The sequence below is a fragment of the Verticillium alfalfae genome, genomic scaffold, assembly GCF_000150825.1.
Source record: "Verticillium alfalfae VaMs.102 supercont1.12 genomic scaffold, whole genome shotgun sequence".
NCBI classification, from domain to species: Eukaryota; Fungi; Ascomycota; class Sordariomycetes; order Glomerellales; family Plectosphaerellaceae; genus Verticillium; species Verticillium alfalfae.
In genome coordinates, this window is record NW_003315027.1 from 145,549 (window position 1) to 166,518 (window position 20,970).

General features: G+C 58.0%; 10 protein-coding genes across 10 annotated transcripts in view; 4 read left to right on the forward strand and 6 right to left on the reverse strand.

Moving 5' to 3' along the window:
* Positions 1-2,012, reverse strand: part of VDBG_08275 (vacuolar basic amino acid transporter 1) — a gene marked incomplete at both ends in the record, with an annotated part of 2,497 nt that extends 485 nt beyond the window's left edge. Inside the window, 4 exons of the mRNA XM_003001184.1 lie at positions 30-640; positions 698-722; positions 783-1,065; positions 1,132-2,012. Of these exons, the coding sequence (XP_003001230.1) occupies positions 30-640; positions 698-722; positions 783-1,065; positions 1,132-2,012 (1,800 nt within the window). The remainder of the gene's footprint in view (positions 1-29; positions 641-697; positions 723-782; positions 1,066-1,131) is intronic.
* Positions 2,013-2,651: 639 nt separating this feature from the next.
* VDBG_08276 (protein kinase domain-containing protein) lies at positions 2,652-2,999 on the reverse strand (the record flags this gene model as incomplete). Its single annotated transcript, XM_003001185.1, has 2 exons — positions 2,652-2,854; positions 2,921-2,999. The coding sequence occupies 2 exons, from the start codon at positions 2,997-2,999 to the stop codon at positions 2,652-2,654; spliced, it is 282 nt and encodes a 93-aa protein (XP_003001231.1).
* Positions 3,000-3,573: 574 nt separating this feature from the next.
* VDBG_08277 (protein kinase domain-containing protein) lies at positions 3,574-4,143 on the reverse strand (the record flags this gene model as incomplete). The annotated part of the gene is made up of 2 exons (XM_003001186.1): positions 3,574-3,856; positions 4,040-4,143. The coding sequence occupies 2 exons, from the start codon at positions 4,141-4,143 to the stop codon at positions 3,574-3,576; spliced, it is 387 nt and encodes a 128-aa protein (XP_003001232.1).
* A 1,055-nt stretch (positions 4,144-5,198) lies between these two features.
* On the forward strand, positions 5,199-5,624 carry VDBG_08278 (predicted protein; the record flags this gene model as incomplete). Its single annotated transcript, XM_003001187.1, has 3 exons — positions 5,199-5,339; positions 5,392-5,420; positions 5,486-5,624. The coding sequence occupies 3 exons, from the start codon at positions 5,199-5,201 to the stop codon at positions 5,622-5,624; spliced, it is 309 nt and encodes a 102-aa protein (XP_003001233.1).
* A 383-nt stretch (positions 5,625-6,007) lies between these two features.
* On the reverse strand, positions 6,008-8,771 carry VDBG_08279 (ATP-dependent RNA helicase DBP10; the record flags this gene model as incomplete). Its single annotated transcript, XM_003001188.1, has 2 exons — positions 6,008-8,439; positions 8,495-8,771. The coding sequence occupies 2 exons, from the start codon at positions 8,769-8,771 to the stop codon at positions 6,008-6,010; spliced, it is 2,709 nt and encodes a 902-aa protein (XP_003001234.1).
* Positions 8,772-9,184: 413 nt separating this feature from the next.
* On the forward strand, positions 9,185-9,920 carry VDBG_08280 (DnaJ domain-containing protein; the record flags this gene model as incomplete). Its single annotated transcript, XM_003001189.1, has 2 exons — positions 9,185-9,256; positions 9,351-9,920. The coding sequence occupies 2 exons, from the start codon at positions 9,185-9,187 to the stop codon at positions 9,918-9,920; spliced, it is 642 nt and encodes a 213-aa protein (XP_003001235.1).
* Positions 9,921-10,315: 395 nt separating this feature from the next.
* Positions 10,316-12,439, reverse strand: VDBG_08281 (conserved hypothetical protein; the record flags this gene model as incomplete). The annotated part of the gene is made up of 2 exons (XM_003001190.1): positions 10,316-11,959; positions 12,047-12,439. 2 exons carry the CDS (start codon positions 12,437-12,439, stop codon positions 10,316-10,318), a joined length of 2,037 nt encoding a protein of 678 aa, XP_003001236.1.
* A 1,517-nt stretch (positions 12,440-13,956) lies between these two features.
* VDBG_08282 (conserved hypothetical protein) lies at positions 13,957-16,062 on the forward strand (the record flags this gene model as incomplete). Its single annotated transcript, XM_003001191.1, has 3 exons — positions 13,957-15,241; positions 15,299-15,822; positions 15,877-16,062. 3 exons carry the CDS (start codon positions 13,957-13,959, stop codon positions 16,060-16,062), a joined length of 1,995 nt encoding a protein of 664 aa, XP_003001237.1.
* Positions 16,063-16,289: 227 nt separating this feature from the next.
* VDBG_08283 (conserved hypothetical protein) lies at positions 16,290-16,811 on the reverse strand (the record flags this gene model as incomplete). The annotated part of the gene is made up of 1 exon (XM_003001192.1): positions 16,290-16,811. One exon carries the CDS (start codon positions 16,809-16,811, stop codon positions 16,290-16,292), a length of 522 nt encoding a protein of 173 aa, XP_003001238.1.
* A 919-nt stretch (positions 16,812-17,730) lies between these two features.
* On the forward strand, positions 17,731-20,753 carry VDBG_08284 (ATP-dependent protease La 1; the record flags this gene model as incomplete). Its single annotated transcript, XM_003001193.1, has 5 exons — positions 17,731-18,673; positions 18,781-19,210; positions 19,362-20,289; positions 20,363-20,532; positions 20,666-20,753. 5 exons carry the CDS (start codon positions 17,731-17,733, stop codon positions 20,751-20,753), a joined length of 2,559 nt encoding a protein of 852 aa, XP_003001239.1.
* Positions 20,754-20,970: the final 217 nt, after the last annotated feature.

Below are 20,970 nucleotides of genomic sequence, written 5' to 3' on the forward strand. Positions count from 1 at the left end.
ATGATGTCGGCCTTGGCGGGTCCGGTGACGTGGCGGTCGAGGTAGACGACGAGGGCGTTCTGCATGACGAGGCTGCTGGCCGCGAATCCGAGGACCATGCCGAGGCTGCGCCAGAGGATGAGGGTGCTCGTGACGACGGCCTGGTCGCGCTGCGCCGACACGGCGAGCACGGCCATGAAGGTGCCGGGGAACTGGAAGCCCTGGCCCAGGGCGTGCGGCACGAGGACGAGGAGGTAGCCGAGGGCGGGCCAGCCGCGCTGCAGGCTGGCGAGGGCGAGGGTGCCGAGGACGAAAAAGGTCGTGCCGGCGGCGAGGGGCCACTTGAGGCGGCGCGTGCGCGTGATGAGGAGGCCGGTGATGGCGCCGGCAGTGGAGGCCACGACCGAGGGGATCACGAGGCGGAGGCCCGAGTCTGTGGCCGACAGCAGCAGGACGGCCTGGAAGTAGAGGGGGATGTTGAAGAGGATCGCGTTGGTGAGGATCGAGGCGAGCGCGTTGGCAAAGATGAGGTTCATGCGCGGCGAGTGCCGGACGAGATGGAGAGGCATGATGGGGCGCGTGGCCAGCGACTGGCTGTAGAGAAAGGTCGGGAAGGCGACGGAAAAGGTGACGAGCGCCGCGATGACGAACGGATGGGACCCTACAGGTTTCTGTCAGTCGGGCTACGGCACATGGACGCCAGGCCAGGTGTACTTACAGGGCAGCACGTTTCCGCCCAGGTTCTGTCGAGGCGCATCGGATTAGTCTGCTTCGTTGCGAAAAGGTTCACTTGAGTGACTTACGAGGCCCAGCACAAGGGATGTGATGGAGGTCGTCAGCAGCAGTGAGCCCCTCGAGTCAAACGCCTGGAGAGCCTCGAGGAAGGTCTCCCGCTTGCCCACGATGCCGAGGTCATTGGGGACGGCCAGAGAGGCGACCAGGACGCAGATGAGAATGGGGAGCACCTGGATGCCAAACTCCCACCGCCAGCCAAGGTGGTCCGCCATGGCACCGCCGAGAGCAGCGCCAAGAGCTGAACCGATGCCGTAGGTGATGTTGAGGTATGACTGGTACTCGCCTCGTGCCCTAGAACATCGTCAGTGTCATGACGAATGACATGGCCACACTCTTCGTGGGAGGAACAACACGTACTCGATGGTCACCATGTCACTGATGATGATACTCCCCAGCGTCATCATGCCTCCGGCGCCGAGGCCGCACGCCGCTCTGGCAAAGATGAAGCTCGTCATGCTCGTGGCCGTGGCACACCACACGTTGGCCATGGCAAAGATGAACATGGTGATCAGGTACGGCGGTTTCCGTCCCACCGAGTCCGAGATGCGTCCCAGCAGAGGCTGGAAACTGGTCGAGGTCAGCAGGAAGGCGGTCGAAAGCCAGGACGCGCTGTTGGAGGCGTTGAAGTAGGAGGTGATGACGGGGTGGCTCGAGGCCATGATGGTGCCGTCGAAGCAGGCGATGAAGTTCAGCGTGAGGATCATGCTAAAGATGCACCAGAAACGGCGGGTGCTGATGCCGTTCAGGTAGGGGGACTCTTTGACATCCTCGTGGCCGTTCGGGAGGAGGGGGTCGCGGTCATCGTGCTCGGTATCAAGGTAGGGGGACGCCGGTCCGTCTTGGTCGTCAGCACCATTCGCAACACGGTTGGCGGTTGACGGCCGTGGACTCCCTCGGCTCTTGCTCTGACTGTGGCTCCTTGTCGCACCGGCTCGCTGTCTGGAAACAGAGCTGTAGCGACGGGCACCTCTCAACAATGGATTCTCGGTCGACTCGGGCTCGAGAAATCCGCCTGATGTCGGCACGGATCTTGCGAGAAGAAGATCAAACTCGTTTGGATCAATTTCATCCCCCTCGTCACTATCGTCAGAATCTCTGCGACCACGTCCGGTCCTCGGCACAGTCAGATGGTTGGTCGTCGGGGAGCTGCCTGTTGTTCCAAGCAGTGGTGTGTTCTCGTCGACGCCTTGTGGTCGCGAGAGCGGCGACAGATCGTCGCTGTCACTTCTCGTGGCCATGGCGTCCACCCTTTTTTTTTGCCTTCTACAACAGAAGAGCCCACAAAAAAAGGGGAAGTGTTGGCGATGGCGATGAGGATTGACCTTTGATGAGGCGGGGCCCGATTGATAGTTCTGAAGGTGGGGCAGGCTCTGAATGCTGCAAGCGTCAGCAGGCGGAAAGGCGAGAGCGATCGCTTATTGAGTCCCCTGTACTAGGTGTGTTGGGTGTGTTTTTCCAGTGTGACTCAGGGAAAACCGACTGATCTCATGTAGTCTACCTCCTGATTGATGGCGAGACGAGAAAGGAAGTGCGCGAACGGAACAAGGCTGGCGACAGGTTAAGATTATGGGCAGCCAAAGTTGGGGCAAGAAGGATGATGTGATGCGGGGCCGGCACCGGAGCTTGTCCACGTCCCGCCGGCCCCTGTTGGCTCGGCGCCATCCCCGGTCGTGCCGAGCGACCGGCTTGTGCCGGACAGCCACGTTCTCTTTGTCCGACGGCGTCTATCTCATTGGGCTATATGCGAGTGATTGACTGATGCAACTTGCTGCTGTCCATGATTGCTTATCATATGACACGAGTTTGGCAGTATGGTTACATTTCAGGCCTGCCATACACATCGCCGCGAAAAGCGTGGTAGACTCCTGCACCCGAGCTCACTGTTGATCAGAGGGGGCCTGGGCTTCGCCTCGTAGCCACGAATGCATGCAACCCTGCAGAATGTCCAGTCTGTCCTCGGGGAGCCACGCTAGGAAGCCTTGCACAAAGTCGATGAACACTTCCTTGTCCTCTCCTTCAAGAGTCCCCGCAAGACGCTCAAAGTTTATATCGGGCAAGGGTGCAAGTCCCTTCCACTGACCTATCAGGCAGCTTCTGTCAGTCATCCACATGATGCAAGGTTTTCTCTCAGAAACACGGTCCGTACCATCGTCTTCCCAGTGTTTGGCCGCCTCCTTGCTCCTCCCGAGAAACTCGGCCGGTGGTGGGCCAAGCAGAGCAGTCATGGCTGCAAGGTGATGCGCGTCATTCTTCTCCTTCGACTCGTGGTCGTACACGGTGAAGGGATTTTCTCGCTCGAGAAGATCACACGCCTACACATGCGGGGGTTCCAGGTCACGGGTCAGAAAGAGACTCCTGAGAAAGAAGAATATGGTGGGGGAGGGAGGAAACGAGGCAAGCCTTCCCAAGAGCCCCACGCTCCAGTTATCGACGCGATAGCCCCAGGGCATGTCCACGATGACCTCGGGGGCGCGATATGGCAACGGCATGGCGTTACCAGAGTGCTCGTCGCCGATTCGAGCCTGGCCCAGGTCACAGATGGTCAGTGGCCCGGCTCCTCCTAGAACATACTGCGATACCTGAATGGTCACTTCATCCGTCTACTTCCGCGGCGATGGGCGTTCGACTTCATTCTGTTCCACCTTGGCAAGAACAGAGTCGCTTGTAATGGCAATGAGGAGATTGTCCGAATGCAGATCTAACCACCGCCAGTCAGATGGCATACCTCACCGTCAGATCTGCCGATTTGCCAGTGTGTATCACATCTGCCTCATGGAGAAAATGAACCCCGAAGAGCGTCTACTTGAGCGCGCTGGTCACGAAGACCTTCGGGAAGACCTTGTCCTGCTGCATGTCCTGGAAAGTCCTGAGGCCCATGCCCAGCGGTGTCATGATGAACACGCCGTGGGGTCCTTGAATCTTGAACGAATCTTCCAATGTCCGAATGTGCTTCAAACCTGGATGTTCGTCTACGCCATCAGTGGTCACGTTAGCGCCTGCCAGATGCTGATAGACCCGAAGCTCCTGGTTGTGGTCGGGCAAGTCGTTAACGTGCACCTTCAAGGCCCAGTACTTCTGCGATCTGAAATCAGAGCATGTGCCTGTCAGAAAATTCTGGTTCAACTCTTCAGGAAGAATGGTGTTTACCTAAGGTCACGGGCCAGCCACACGGTAGAGCTGCTTCCATACCCGAGCTTCGCGACAACTTGGTAGTGGTCGTGGATGACTTGACCAATCTTCATGGGATAGTACACTTCGCGCTTACTCTTCCACCTTTTCAGCTCGGTCGATTAGCTCGAACCCGCTGGATGGAAACTGGCGTGGGGTGGCCAGGGTCGACTGGGAGGACCTGTCTCGTGTGGACGCCATGGTGATCCTCGAACTTCGACGTAGCCAACGAATGACGGATCTTGGGTATGGAGTCAAAAAAGAGATGGAGAGAAGGAACCTCCGTGCGAACATGTCCGCCGAGGCGTCTACTTAGACTGATGTTGATCATTGATGGGCCAAGCCATCAAGTTCCAACTGATTTCAGGTCGTTACTCCAGGCGTTGGCCCTCGCCATGGTATGTGCCCAACGCCCACTTGTTGGCAGTCAGGTAGCTGGCTCTCCTACCTGTAAGCTATTACCTACCAAGGTACTTCTACCTTGAATAGGCAAGCTCAAGCTGTACTGCTGTGTTCCTTTGAAACACATCGTAGCATTAATGCTTTAAAAGCACACTCATGAGGGCATCAAGCTTGATTTCCGCTCCATCTCAGACGGCGTTTGACTCACGAGTATGGTTGCAATCCAACAGAGACGTCCCACGCCCCAACCCACCAACCAGCATTGGTTGGGAAACTTCTTAAAGACATCAGGAGACAGAGAGTTTGCGTTCAGCTTTGGAAAAGAGAGCCGGAGAGAAGACACTTCGAACATGTACACTCGAGCAAAGAATAGCTGTCATATAGTTGATAGGTTAATCGACCAAAGTAGAAACATACGAGTTGGCGGCCGTGCTAGTTGGGACAGGCAGGAACGCCAACACGAGCCGAGCTCTTTGGGACTTGGAACACGCCTCATAAAACGTTTTCTTGGTAACTGGAATGAAACCGGAAAGTCAACGTCTCTTGTTATTTAGACTCCGTCTGGACTGGAGGCAAATCCACAAAGGACGTCCAAGCATTGCTACTGCAACACGGTCAGCTGAGACGAATTGTGTTAGTTGGGTGCGGAAAAGACGAAAATGTGCCAGAGCTCAGAGCCATGGGACGGATTCTGTTGCCATACTGGCGAAGGGAGCTATAAGTGTCGAAGGTGAAGACACTTCATGGCACTGTGTCTCGTGAGATATACGATCTAAAACCTCGAACTCGATGAATTGACACACAACTAATATAACACACCGCACAGCTTCCTTCAAGGTACATTGATTTTAATCATGTCATCATCCAGGGCTGTGGCGAAGACTTTGGAGCAGGTCGGCAAAGTCAGCCTTCAGCATGTTCTGACCGCAAACCCGGCGACTGGTCCCGAGTGGTTCCATGCTCTCGATACTGCAAAGAAAACTGTGCAAGCTGATGTACATTTGACCCCGAGACAGTATTACTTATTGATTTACTGACCGTATTCAGCATCCTGATGTCACCTCATATGAGAGCGCGTAAGTTGTTTTGGAGTATGAGTCTTTTCTGCATCGGTGCCCGCCTAACGCTGTATCAATAACAGCGGAGCCAAGGCTCATCAGTCCCATAATTTAGAGGCCCATTCGAATGTCCTCAGTGTCAAGTTCTTCGCCGGCGGCCAGAGGGTTGTGTCGGGCCATGTCCACCTGGGCGGCAACATAGATTACGGGAAGAGGCGATGAGGCCGAGCATGACAGTCGAAGGGTGTGCTTGTTTCAAGCTAGGAATGGCGATGCGCCGAGAAAAGCCTTAAAATGAAGAGATCCCAGGAGCATACCTGGTCTTTCCTTGTTTGCTTTGAGATGAGTTGCATTGTCATGTAAACCAACGTGGAGTTCCTTGCACAGCACACGATCCTGGAGAATCTGGCGTGGCCACACTGGCTAATGTTCTCTGGCAACGTCGGAATTATGTGGAAGTTATCAAGAGGCTCGAAATTGAAATCGATTGACTTGTTTGACGTCGTTTATAATGATCTTCAAACGCTATATGTGGATACACAACGACCTGTGAACATTCCTGCGTGCCCTCCCCTACCTGCACTTCTCTAACAGCCGAACAGGTATTACTTCTTTCGCGACGGCCTCGCGTTCTTAGCCCTCTTCTTCTCCGCCTCTTTCCTTGCCTTGCGAATATCCTCGGCCCCCTTGATCTCGAACTTGCTGCCGGCGCCGTCCTTGAAGCGACCGATACGCTTCTCTTTAGCCTCAGCCACCCTCTTCTTCCGCACGTGGTAATCGTCACGGAACTTGTCCGCCTCCTTGGGCGCCTTCTCCAGGTTGTGCTTGTACCGCACACCCGTCGGGATCTGCGGCGCGTTGCTCTTCTCGAGCTCGCCCACGCGCGGCTTGCCCATTCTGTTGGCCTTGCGCCACTTGTCGTAGCGGCCGCTCTGGAAGCTCGCCGCGATCTTGGTGCCGCTCTCGCCGCGGATGTACTTCTTGCCCTTGGAGCCGTCCTCGTCGTTGGCGCGCGCCACGTACTTGTTCTGCTTCTTGTCCCATCGCATGCCCGACTTGGCCTGGTCGCCAAACTGCGCCTTGCCGCCGTCATCGTTGGTCAGGTTCATCGCCGCTTCGCGCGCCTGCTCGACGAAGCTCGAAGTCTGTGTGCCGGAGGAGATGCCGTAGCCACGCTCCTCAGCCGTGTTGATCGTGCGGGGCGTGTAGCCCATGAAGATCTCGTCGTCGCGGTACGAGTTGGCCGCCTTCTTCTTCTTGTCGTCGGGGTTCGAGATTGTCACCTCAAGATCATCATCCGAGTCGTCCATATCGATGCCAGAGATACCGTCCATCTCATCGGCGCCCTCACCCACTGCCGCTTCATCATCGTTGTCGTCGTCGAAGCCCTCCATGTCTTCATCCGAATCGATTTCCTCCTCCGCTGCTTGACCTCTCCTCGGCGTGATCCTCTTGCGCAGCTCCTTCATCACCTCGGCAGCCTCACTGTTGCCCGCCTTTCCGCCCCTGCTAATCTCGAAGATGGTCTCATGCGGCCGGTAGCCGCTTACCTTGGCCATCAGCTCCGCCCGCGCCTGCGCATCATCGTCCTTGACCTCGTCAAAGAGCGGGTGCAGCTGCGACCACGCCTTGCTCCCGACCGTCTCGCGCGCACGCCGCGCGCTTTGGCTCGACGCCGAGTTGCGCGTCTTGAGATAGAGCTTCTCGGCCTTGACAGAGACCCTACGCGTGGCCTCGATATCCTCGTGGTCGCCCAGGACCTTGGCCAGCCACTCCATGTGCACCTCGATCCTGTTGCGCGGCAGCGCACCCACGACGACTTCTTCGTTGTAGGACGGGCTCTCGCTCTCACGGCCGACCACCATCTTGCGTCCCAAGAATAGCTGCAAATCGAGCAGGTAAGGGGCATCGAGCTCCCTGACGATGCTGTACGCCCAACCGCGTTGACCGGCACGGGCAGTTCGACCGACACGATGCACGAAAACCTTGGGCTGGGGTGGGAAGTCGTAGTTGATAACATTCGCCAGCACAGGAATATCGATACCTCGAGCAGCGACATCTGTGACGACCAGGATGTTGGACCTGCCGTTGCGAAAGTTCTCCGTGTGTATCCTACGCGCTTCCTGGTCGAGCGCACCATAGACGTAGGACACAGCAAAGCCAGCCACCCGCAGCAAGTTCGCCAGGTATTCAACGTGATGCTTTGTCGCCGCGAAAATGATGGTCGAGTGTTCTGTAGGCTTTCCCTTGCCGCCAGAGCCGTCCTTGCCGCGCTTTCGCTTTTTGTTTGGCTTGCCGTCGAGAGGCATGCCGTCGGGGCTGCCAAGCGGCATCTTGATGATGTCGTGAAGAATGTGCAGAAGCGATGCTTCTTTTTCGGCTCCCTTGACGCCAAAAAAGGCACTTTCGAGGTCCGGCGACACCTTGGTCTCAATGTCCAGTCGCACAAGGGTGGGATCCTGGAGACCAGCACGCGCGAATTCGACGAGCGACGCAGGCAGCGTCGCGGAGAACAGCAAACTTTGCCTCGAAGGGGGAAGCGCATGCAGAATCTCGGTGAGTTGGGCCGCGAAACCCATCTCGAAGAGACGATCGGCTTCATCGAAAACGACGTACTGGATGGAGGAAAGGTTCAGGGACATCTCGACCTTCAAATGCAAGAATCGACCGGGCGTAGCGATGATAATATCGGGGTTGGCCGACAGCAGACTAAACTGCTCGTCCATGCTGTCACCACCGACAACCAGTGCCGCCTTGAGGTCCGTTCCTTTGTTGAAGTCCTTGACAACTCTCAGCGTCTGGATGGCCAGTTCACGAGACGGCGACATGATGAGGGCTCGGGCACCAAACTTGGCGCTGTGCGTCTTGAGGCGCTCAATCATGGGAATGACGAAGGCAGCCGTCTTTCCGGAACCGGTGCGGGCCATGCCCACGACGTCCTTGCGGTCCATGATCAAGGGAATGGTTTTGCGCTGAATGGGCGTCGGCTGCACAAAGCCCTTCTTCGTGATGGCTCGGAGGAGGTTCGAATTGAGACCTTGGCACGTTAGCTGCTGCTCGATCGCATTGTCGTCAAGACAGCTTCTCCTCACCCATGACCTGGAAGCCACCGCCCTTTTTGTTCACCTTGCCCGTGAGGTTGGTCGTTTTCCTGTTGGCGGCGGCCTGCTTGAGGGCAATGAAAGCCTCGTCTCCGTCGTCGCCATCACCGTCTCCGTGAAGAATGTCGTCAACATCGAAATCCAGCTCGGCGTTCTGGCGCTTGCCCTTCTTGCCATCGTCGCTGGCGCCATCGTCAACTGCAAAGAGAGAGTCGCCGATGTCGTAGCCGCCATCTGACGGCGTGGGGGAGGCTTCGCGGCGAGGCATCGTGACAAGACGCTGTCGTCGTATCAGAAGGCCACAATCGTTGAGTTCAATGTCGAAGTCGAGATTGAGAAACGAAGGTTGGGCTGGAGAAAGGTCCCGCTCATCGACACCGGGGACCTCGAAAATTTGGGCGGCGGAAGGTGCAGTCGGCCAGAAAAAATCTTATCGCAACGTCTTATCGCAGCTAGTGCGGGACAGCTTCTCGCAAGGGTCCCACGCCGCCTGCTGCCGCTGTCTGCTGCCTGCCACGCTACCGCCTGTCAGCCGATGACTTCAGTACGCGCTACCTATCTATCGTTGGTTTCCTTTGTCGCCCTGATCCGACTACAACACCTGCCACCACCCACCACCCAACCACTCTCTTCATTTGACTTGTCGATTCGCTCGCTACTCTGATCCCTCCTCACCATACGATGGCCAATGATGCAAAAGAAGAGACTGATGCGCTTGATGCGCTTGAGCTCGAGGCTAAGGAGTTTGACAAGGTAGGCACGCGACACCTCAACCCTTCGTCCCCCCCCCCCTCTCCTCCACCATGGCCCTCAACCAAACCCATGCACCAGCTGACATCCGCCGCAGGACGCCGAGATTGACAGGATCCTAAAAGCCTTCCGCCTCGATGCCTATGCCGTTCTCGACCTGCAACCAGGTGTGCCCGACTCGGACATCAAAATGTGCTACCGGAAGAAGTCCCTCCTTATCCATCCCGACAAGACCAAGAACCCGCAGGCGCCCGACGCCTTTGACCGCCTCAAGAAGGCGCAGACCGAGCTCATGGACGAAAAGCACCGCGAGCGCCTGGACGAGGCCATTGCCGATGCCCGCATGCTGCTGATTCGTGAGAACAAGTGGACCGTCGACAGCGAGGAGCTCAAGACGCCCGAATTTGCCAAAATGTGGCGGGACAAGTCCCGTGTTGTCCTCATCGACAATGAGCACCGACGACGCAGGCAGCTGAAGGGTCAGATGCAGGAGGAGGGTCGCGAGCAGAAGAAGCAGGAGGAGGAGCTCGACCAGAGGAAACGCAAGAGGCAGCACGAACAGGACTGGGAGGCCACGCGTGACCAGCGCATCGACAGCTGGCGAACTTTTCAAAAGGGAAAATCGGGCGAGGGCAAGAAGAAGAAGAAGATGAAGCCCATTGGCTGACCTGCCTCTTACAGGAAGGCCCGATGCGAACGTCGGGCGCGTGGAGTGTACCAGGCACAGTCATGGCGTTTCGGTGTTTGGACGAGAAATATTTTGTGAGTTTGAAATTGGACCGTCGCCTTCATGTCCCTAACTTGTCGTTTGTTTTTGCTCAGTCTGTTGCCTTTCGCGGGCTCTTCTCCGAATTTGGTCACCAAAGGTAAGTCATACCACCTGGTTGTGATGGAAACACTTTAAACCGTCATCGACACATGATCATGAAATGAATTAGGCCAGGTGCATTTGCTGTTGCTACTATCGGAATACCCCTCCACGGCCCAAAAATCCAACGTTTTGCTTGCTCTCCAGCCATACCATCAATTAGGTCCCAGTTTGCAGCTGCTAGAGGCCCCCTTTCATGCCTTGGGCTTGTTCTTCTTCTTATACGAGATGAAGCGAGCGAGGTTGAGCACCACCTCATCGGCCCTTGTCCTCAGCTCACTGTTCGTTCGCTTGTTGATCGCCTTCACCATGGCCTTGACCTTGTGCTGCACCCCCTCAAACTGCGCCAAGAAGTTGTCCTTCCAGAAGACCTCCACGTCGCACGTGGCGTCCTCATCGCCGTAGATGTCAAATAGTTGGTTGAGCGCCTCAACGACGTCTGCTGCCGGCGTATCAGGCAGAGATGCGACGACCGTGATCAGAAACACGCCAATCTCCCTGTTCAGAGCCACTGGCGTCGGGTCAAGCGCAAGCTGACCGAGCACGCCAATGCACTTGACGCCGAGCCCTTGGAAGGGGTCCTGCTCCTCATCCTGACCGTTCGTCTTGTCATCGGCACCCCCAACCTTGCTGTCCAGCGTCTTGGACGCTTGGTACAGCGCCATGAATTTCTTGTGCTCCTCGCCCTGGAAGGGAATCCTTCCGCCGGGCAGGGTGCGGGCAATGGCCCACGCGAGGCTCGTCACCTGAGACGCGAGCTCAACGTCGGCCGTGTTGGCGGCGAGGACGGCGCAAATGGTGTTCTCCCAAATAGCCTTGCCGGCAGGAGCCCAGGTCTTGAGGATGGATGCGTTGTCGTCCTTGGTGAAGTCGAAGCAGGCCACGGACCAGGCAATGTTGTTGAGGGCTGAGAGGGCTGGAGCCTGCAGGTTGGCGTCGCTGGGTGAAGTAGAGGAGTTGGCGAGGCGCATAATCTCCGGCACCGCCTTGTGCACTAGTTCGCTGAGAGTTGTAAGATCGTCTGAGGCGTCTTCGTCGTCATCGTCCACACCCGTGACCATTTCCATGTCGGCCTGGATATCACCGATATCATCGTCATCGTCCTCGTCTTCCTCTTCCTCCTCCCCTTCGTCGTCGCCTTCCATCTTCGAATCGTCCATGTCTTCATCGTCGTCCTTGACCTCTGCCTTTTCTCCATCCTCCTCCATCGCCTCGTCTCCGTTGGCCTCCTCATCGGCCTTGCCCTGGCTATTCGCCATGGACTCCTGCAAGCTCGTGCCGATGGAAGCCAGAATCTCCAGCGCCAGCTGCAGCACCTCCGCAGGCTTCGACCACTGGCTGCTCGCCGGCAGCGTCTCGTCCGCCTTAGCCCCCTGCTGCAGGGCCGACGACAGCGTTCTGACGAGGCTCGCGTCCGACAGGTCCTTGTTCCCGGCCGGCTGCCCCTCGTACCACTTGAGCGCGGCAAAGACGTTGTGCAGGACGCCGCAGGCGAGGACCTGGCCGGCGCCGTGCGTGCCCTGCAGGCCGAGCAGCGCCGAGAAGGGCTTGGGGTCCTCGTCGGCGACAACGAGCTCGGCGAGGCGGCGGTTGTCCTCGGTGAGGATCAGCAGGCACGAGAGGGCGTCGAGGCGGACGTGGGCGGGCGCGTCGGCGCTCGCGAGGGCGAGGAAGAGGAGGGTGACGGTGGCGGGCAGCGCGACGATGGCCTCGAGAATGTCGTCCTGGGCCTCGGAGAGGGCGGTCAGGAGGGCGAGCAGAGACTCGATGATGGACCAGAGGACTTTTTGCTCGGCCTTGCCCGTCTTGGCGCCCTTGGACTTGATCGTCTCGACAACCTTGGGCGCGCATGTCAGTCTCGACTTCACGTCCAAACACGATTCTGCTCCTTGCAGGTGAGGAAAGGGGGGGGGGGCTGCACTCACAAACTTGGCAGCAAACTCAACGGCGCTCAAGACGTCCGATCGGAACAGGTGCACGCAGAAATCAGCCTCCTCCTCCTCGGCGAGCAGCCTCAGAATGTCCCATCCAGCGGCGCGGCTCTCGAGGCTCGCGTCGGTCAGCGTCTCGCTCAGGATGATGTGGACGATCTGCTCGCGCAGGAAGAGCTTGCGACAGCGTGTGTCGGCCACGAGGTTGGCGACGGCGGCGGCGGCAGCGGTGCGGCGCTTGGGGTCTGCGCTCTGCAGGTCCTTGATGACAGGGAGGACGGACTTTTCGCGGAGGGCGGCGAGCTCGGGGTCGGAGGGGGGCTTGGGGGTCTTGGAGAGAGGGTCCTTGCGGTTGGGACGCACGCGGTTGCGGCGGGTTTTGCCCATGGTTGCGATGTGATTTTGTTCAGATGCTTATGTTTGTGAGAAACTTGTGGGGGCAGACGGAGGGTCTCAATGGCTATGCCTGGGTTGTTGCGATGAGAAAACGTGAGTGAGGAGCAGCCAGCAGGTAACTCAATGTATATGTGAAATCTCATCGTGACCGACCGAGTAAAAATGCATTTTGTAGTGCCGAGTGGCACCCCGCCCCCCACCCACCGCTGTGCCGGGTGCAGGCCCCACAATTGCCCGTGCGCGGCTGCCGGCCCACGGGGTTGAGAACGGGCGCCCGGCCGCCGGTCCGTTTACAGAATGGTTGAATTTACACATGTAGCGATATGCAGCGAAAGGCTTAACAGACAAGCATGCCATCATGTGGATTGTCGTGTATTTTGGTCAGAGGCTGGGTTGACAGTACCTTTGGAAATCTCGACAGTATCCAACCATCAGCTCCCGATCATCTCTGAAGAAGAGGACGGACTGGCCGTCCTCGTTTCCGTCCGCCTCGAAAATGAGGATGCAGAAAGCTCAATGCAAACATGGGTTTGTCACTGTGATAAGCAGGTCCCTGGCAGCACAGCACGCCTAGCCGTGTTGGCAGGTCGAGGCCGGACGAAGTCTCAGCCATCAGACCTGTTAAATCATTGTTTCATCCTCATTGCCGTGTCACCCTGCAAGCGATTCAGGCAAAGTCTTCACCGCGATGGCCAACCGTCCTTCATCCCCAAGCTTGTCTGATTTCACACCAAAGAAATCCTCCCAAGTCGGGCCGGCAGTTGAGCTGAAGGCATGTGCCACTCGACTCAACGGCCAGAAACCTGTCGGGACCGGATTGGTCTGCCTGTTTCGAATAGGCCGATTTCGAAGGGACAGTCTGGCAGAAGATCGATTCAGGCTGTCAAAGGGAAAACATGGAGATGGATTTTGCCATTGATGGCTATGTCTTGGCCCAGTCATCTGGCGTGATTGGGGGTACGCGATGGATCATTTGCACAGGATTGATCCATGGTATGCCTCTTGCGAGGATTTGGATGACAATGAGATGTCATGAATACAACCATGCTAATGAGGGGCCTCTCATCTCAGGGTCTGAATCGCAATTAGCTGTGCCAATGCGTACCCCGTCAAGCGCATTCCAATAACAGAACAGGGCTGAACTGTCATGCATTTTAGCCTTGCTCGACTAACAATTGGGCACAGAACGATGACTAAGCCACATGGGTCACGAACATACAGTGCCAGAGCAGCACCAAAGCACTCCCTGGCTTGCCTGGCTAAGGTCCCCTGGCTCCACAAGGACCTACCTGAGATACTACCTTTGGTGGTTGTTGTCTCGTGGCGAACTCCAGGCGGTCATCTTGCTTCCCTTGACCAACAACAACATCCTCCTCGTGTGGAGAGGGACAAGGAGCTCCCGCTCGCCGACACCCTTGATTCAATTCGAAATGTGAGGCTGCATTCCACGTCTTCCTCCATCTTGACACCACAACCTCACGACTTCTCGAGTTGGTGAGGACGAAGCAATGAGCACGCCAGCCATGTGGACGGCGCTGCGCTCCTCCGTATTCCTCAGCGATGAAGAGCTGGGGAAGAAGGATGACGACCACCAGCTCGCCGGAACCGCTATGCTACGAAGTCCGCATTGGCAGCCCGCGACGACTACACATTTTCGACGACTACTGAAGCGCATCGCCGTCCTCTTCCTTGCTGCTATTGGCCTCTGGCTCGTGTCGCGCGACATCCTCCTCGACCTGGGTTATGGCGACCACCGAAAATCTCGATATACCTATTCCGGCCTCTCTGACTCTGGGGACACCGCCCCATATACGCAACATGGTCCCGCCGTAGGAAACACCAAGCCGAGCGATACAGCAGCCGCGAAGCCAGCGCCCAGGGTGCCGGACCACTCCTACAATGGGCCCATCAAGTTCCACGACCTTGCCGTGTCCCTGCACGCCATTTCGAAATTGAGAGGCTCTCTCCCGGTCAACAAGAACATCCTATTCATGGCGGCGAACCTGAAGACGGCGTCCATCCTGTTGCCAATGGCCTGCGAAATGGGCAGGGAGAGGCGAAATTATGTTCACTTTGCGCTCCTGAGCAGAGACATGATTGGCATGGAGGACTTGCAGCAGATCAATGGCATTGACGATTCTTGCGAGATTTTCTTCCACGACGCCCGACCCGACTTTGTCTCGACTTCATCAGATACCCGGCTCCAGTACGCCACGGCTCGAGCTCTTTTCCACATCAACACCTACATGCACCCCCAGGTTATCATCATCGACAGCACCGAGCAGCAGGAATCCTGGTTCAAGAAGGGGGCGAAATTGCAGGGCGACTTCATGGGCACACCTGTCATTGAGCTCCCAGACAATGCGGCAAAACGTCTTGGCTGGCTGGCCAAGCTCGACAGCTCATCCTTGGCTGCATGGCACAAGATCAACATCGATATTCTCATCCACGCGCCTCCTACCGGTTCGGGCAGCCTGGGACGGCTCCTCAAGTCGCTTCACGTAGCTGACTTCACTGCCGGCACGATGCCCCACCTGACCATTGAGCTGCCCCAAATTGTCGAGAAGGCAACGCAGCGGACGCTGCAAGCGTTCCGATGGCCGCCAGCACGGATGGCACACACCTATGGCAACGCGCAGATGCTGTCACTGCGACACCGCATCCCGCGAGAGCGCTTGACCGAAGAGGAGAGTTCGGTGCGGTTTCTCGAATCCTTCTGGCCGCGATCTGCGGAGCATTCGCACGTCCTTGTCCTTTCGCCACAGGTCGAACTGACACCCCAGTTCTTTCACTGTAAGTTTCCCCACCGCCGCCCTGTTGGCGGCATGCGGTGCTAACCGAGTCTGGCAGATCTCAAGTTCATGCTGCTTGAATACCGTTATTCCGGGACAGCCCTGTCACAGCAGTGGGACCGTCAAATCATGGGCTTCAGCATGGTCGTGCCGCAGGCGTTCATCAATGGGACCCTGGGTTTCGAGGAGCCAGATCCCCTCCAGCAAGAGGGGAAAGGCGGCGGCTTTCTCTGGCAGGCCCCGCACAGCGACGCCGTCCTCTTCATGGGCGACAAGTGGGTCGAGCTTCATCGTTTCGTCTCCCAGACGCTGGAGCGACAGCACGACGCCTCGCCGCCGGCCGTCCTCTCGCACAAGGAGGTCAGCAGGCAGTATCCGTCGTGGCTCGAGCATGTCCTGCGGCTGTCGCAAGCGCGCGGGTACCTCACCGTGTATCCCAGCGCCGAGACGGCGAGCGTCATGGCGACGGTGCACAAGGACCTCTCGCAGCCGCCGGAGGAGTACTGGAAGGGCGTGGCTGCTGACGAGACGCCGAAAGAGGGCCTCGTCACCCTCGACAACGACAGCCCGGTGAGCCCGCTCGTAGGCATCCTCGACACGCTGCCTGGCAGGAGCGCGTTTCTCGACTACGTGCAGATGCCGATGCTGGCCTGGAAGGGCGCTGTCTCGGATCTGCAGGAGGTGGACCGCTCAGCGCGGGAGTATGCCGCCATCTGGCGACAGAAGGTGGGCAAATGCGATCCCAAGTCCGAAGAGGCGGCGGAGCAGTTGATGGGTCGGCAAAAAGACCTGTTCTGCGAGGGGGCGGACAAGGTAGAGTGAAGGCGTCTGGTGACGAAGATGAGGGCAAGACGAGAAGAGAGAGACGGTTTTGGGGTTTTTGGATTTTCTTTTTCATGATATACCCCCCCCCCTTTATTTTTGAGGCCGGATACAGGCCTCGGAAGGAGACAGCATGCACGCGGCACAGCACAGCACAGCACAGCATAGCTTTTCGGATGAATATGAGAGTGAACAAACATCAACATGAAGAGCGTGACTGCTATCTATCAACCCGTATCCGTGTCGGTGCTGACCTTGGCAATGACGAGCAGCACGACACAGGTGCCAATGATGGCCATGGCGACAACGCTCAGCAGCAGCTGCGTCTTCCAGCCCGTCTGCACAATGGCAGCCTTGCGGCTGTACTTGTTCATGGTGGAGATGTAGTTGCCGAGGCCGAGGAAGAGACAGCACACGCTGAGGCCCCAAAAGGTGGCGCCGAGGGGCTTGGCCATGCGCAGCTCGAACTCGCTGGGCTGCGTCTTGAGGTGGAAGGACAGGACGATGGCGACGGAGACGATGGCCATGTAGACGCTCAGGCGGAGGTAGGAGAGGAAGGTGCGCTCGTTGGCGCAGTGGTCGCGGGCGTCGGACGTTTCGTTCTCGAAGAGGAGCGGCGCGTAGAACGGCCAGGTCCAGAAGGAGGAGTGGCGGTGCTCGGGGCGCAGGTGGGAGATGTGGATGGGGGCGGCGAGGGGCAGGCAGACGGGGGACGGCGTGAGGTCCTCGTCGTCGAGCGTGACGTCCATGGTTTCGCCTCTGGTTTGGGAGGGATGAGAGGGCACGATGTGAGAAGTGAGAAGCAAGTGCGGGGATGTAGATGGCGCAACGTCAATCACTGACAGGTCGATGACGTTCGACAGAGATAAGACTTGTGCGCTGTGTGAGAATCGACCATGAGAGCACTTGGTGTTGAGGGGCAAGGTGATGTGCAAGGTGATATGCAGAGGGAGAGGCGATTGCGCGATGGCACGGGACCGATAGTGATTGCGTTGGCGCAGAGGTCATTCATCTAAGGGTGCCAGAGCAGGATTGACGATGGTGCTGCGTGTTGGTTGTGTATAATTCGCACTGCTTTAGTGTACACATTTCTATTACATACAGTGCGAATCTATTTCTCCCCAACATCCCGGGATCTCACTGGAGTACCATTCATAGGAACTGCTGGGTCTTTGGCAGCACTGCAGATCCTCGACTCTTCACGATGCCATCTTGTTGTTGGCTTCTCGTGCCATCACTTGCACCCCATACTACATCCATTCATCGAAAAGCAAAGGTGCAGCGTCCAGGTTGAACCTCGGCAGTCTGCTAGCGTGGGCCTCGACCTCCCCCCCCCCCCTTCCCCCTAAAGCCCCCCAAAGCTCCGGGCCGCCTCCACAGGCCCACGGGCCACGGCCCACGACTGTGTGCTGAGTCGCCCGAACTCGGGAGCTACCCGAACATGCCTCTAGACATCTGAAAACTGCATCATCGACCACCTCTGCTCCCCCGATTCTTCCTTCTGGTTCCATCCCCCCTCCATTGTGCCATTTCATCAGTTTCCGTCCATATACCCCTCTTAAACACATCGCTTAATACTCCTCCGCCTCCGATACCAGTGATTGAGGGTCTCCTCTGACACAACCAACAACACTCCACGCCTCCTGATCGAACCCGAGAACCCCCCCGATGGCGCGTACCCCAGATTCGACCGTCCCCGTCATTCCTCTCGCCCGAGGCACCATCCTCCTCCCCGGCATCACCCACCGCGTGCCCGTCTCCGCCTCTCGCCCCGACATTCCCGCCCTCCTCGCCAACGTCTATACCCGTGCCGCCGCAGCAGGGCCCAACGCCCGCATCGACGCTGTACCCATTGTCTGCGTGCCCGTCGCCTCCCCTTTCGTCGGCCCCAACGGCCAGCTCCTCATCGACAGCGCCGAGTCCGTCGACGAGTCCCAGATCAAGCAGATCAATCCCGGCTCCGCAACAAAGGAGGATCTCTTCAATTATGGTGTCGCCGCCCGCATCACCGGCATCGAAGGCCGCGGCACCGCCGAGTTTGCCTTGCGAGTCGAGGGAGTCGCGAGGGTCCGCGTCGAAAAGGTCACACAGGAGCGCCCCTACTTTGAGGCGACCGTCAAGCACTACCCCGACGTCGTCACCGCCGACGCCCAGCTGCAGGAGCTCTTTGGCCTCATGAAGCTGCGCTCACGCGAGCTCGTCCTGACCCTCCGCATCTCTTCCCTCCTGCCGACGCCCCGCAATGCCGAGAACCCCGGGCTCTCGCCCCTGATCATCCGACGCCTGGAGATGTTCATCATGAAGAAGGAGGTCAAGGACGCCGGTTCGCTGGCCGACTTTATGACCAACATTGTCGAGGCGTCGTACGAGCAAAAGCTGGAGGTGCTGGCAGCCCTCGACATCAAGGTCCGCATGGCCAAGGTCATCGAGCTGCTTGATCGTCAGGTCAGTGGCCTCAAGAACAGCTTCAAAATCACCGCCTTCACGAACGTACCCGTCCAGGTGCTCGACAAGCTGCACGACAGGGCACCGAAGAGGCGAGGAACAGGCCCCGGCGGCGTGCCTGTGCCGCCCAACGGCTTCTTCCCACCGGGAGCCAATGGCATGATGGGTGGAGATCAGGATGACGAACAAGAGCCCAACGAGTTGGACGAGTTGAAGAAGAAGCTCGATGCTGCCCGGCTGCCTCCTGAAGCCACTAAGATTGCCGACCGGGAGCTGCGGCGCTCAAGAAGATGATGCCTGGCAACCAAGAGTTCCAGGTGACGAGGACGTGGTTAGAGGTGCTCTCCGAGATTCCCTGGTCCGCGACAACCGACGACCGACTGGGCCCTGAGACACTGGTCCGGGCGCGGAAGCAGCTCGATGATGACCATTACGGCCTGGACAAGGTAAAGAAGCGGCTTGTCGAGTATCTTGCCGTTCTGCGCCTGAAGCAGTCCGTCAATGATGAAGTCGACGAACAGATACGCAAGGCCGAGGAGGAATCCGTGGCCCTTAGCACCGGCAAGGAAACGGAGGAGAACAAGCCAGCAAACGACGCTGACCTCGAGGAGAAGGTCAGCAACGCACATGCGAAGCGTAAACGTACTCCGCTCTCGCCGCATGACCGACAAGTCGCCCATTATGCTGCTCGCCGGACCTCCCGGTGTCGGCAAGACCAGCTTGGCCAAATCGATCGCCACGGCGCTTGGCGGCAAATTCCACCGAATCTCTCTGGAAGGCGTTAGGGATGAGGCCGAGATTCGCGCCCATCGCAGGACTTACGTGGGCCGCCATGCCCGGACTTGATCGTCCAGGGGACTGAGGAAGGGCGGCGTCGCGAACCCCGTGTTCCTGCTCGACGAGATCGACAAGCTGGGCATGTCCAACATGCACGGCGATCCCTCAGCCGCCATGCTGGAGGTTCTCGATCCCGAGCAGAACATAAACTTCACTGACCACTATGTCGGTATGCCCATCGACCTTAGCAAGATTGTCTTCATCGCGACTGCCAACAGCCTCGACACCATCCCAGCCCCGCTGCTCGACCGCATGGAGACCATCTACCTACCTGGCTACACGACGCTTGAGAAACGTCATATCGCCATGCAACACCTCGTGCCCAAGCAGATCCGTGTCAACGGCTTGGCTGAGGATCAGATCAACTTCAACAAGGAGGTTGTATCCAAGATTATTGAGTCGTACACGCGCGAGGCAGGAGTCCGTAACCTGGAACGCGAAATCGGCTCCGTGTGTCGCGCAAAGGCAGTGGACTTTGCCGAAGCCAAGGACGGCGGACAGCTCGAGACATACCGGGCCCAGCTGACAGTCGACGACATTGAGACGATTCTCGGCATTGAGCGCTTCGAGGAAGAAATCGCCGAGACGACCAGCCGGCCCGGCATCGTCACTGGCCTCGTCGCGTACAGTTCTGGGGGCAACGGCAGTATCCTGTTCATCGAGGTTGCCGATATGCCGGGTGACGGCAGGCTGCAGCTTACCGGCAAGCTGGGCGATGTCCTCAAGGAGAGCGTCGAGGTGGCCCTGTCTTGGGTCAAAGCCCACGCCTTTGAGCTGGGTCTCACGTCGGACCCGACGACCAACATAATGAAGGAGCGCAGCATACATGTGCACTGTCCCTCGGGCGCCATCCCCAAGGATGGGCCCAGCAGCGGCATCGGGCAGGCGATTGCTCTCATTTCGCTTTTCTCCGGCAAGAGTGTGCCACCCACCATGGCCATGACGGTAAGCCTCACACGAGAAACCCCTTGCCTTTTCCTGGGCCTCTACATGACATATACTGACGCGCCATCTTCAGGGCGAGATATCTCTGCGCGGCCGAGTCACCGCCGTTGGCGGCATCAAGGAGAAGCTCATTGGGGCCCTCCGCGCAGGTGTCAAGACGGTGTTGCTCCCCGCCCAGAACCGCAAGGACGTCAAGGATCTTCCACAGGAGGTCAAGGACGGGCTCGAGATTCTTCATGTCAGGTAAGCACAAAGCGCCACCTCGCCTGCTGGGGGAGGGCTGGCAACATAATCCCTCCCCTCCATGTTTCACACGCCGTGTCACCGTCCCAGCTGTCTGGTGTGTCTTCGTGTTACTGACTTATTCCACCCATAGTCACATTTGGGAGGCCGTCCGACTTGTCTGGCCCGAATCGCAGTGGCCAGGCTTGGAGCACTACGCCGCCATCGAGAGCCGTCTCTAGTGGCTCGACGTGCCACGTCAGATCGGCGGAATCGAGCGTACATAGTGTCAATCTGGTTGATTGGGCGCTGAGTTGACAGTTTCAGCTGCGAGAATAGCTGTTGGGTGACGAGCTGGCCCCGGCGCATCGGTGTTTGGTGCCGCGCTTGCGTTTGAATGACTCTTGTTGAATCTTACCTGTACCACATACGCCATATTTACATTACCTGCCAAACAAA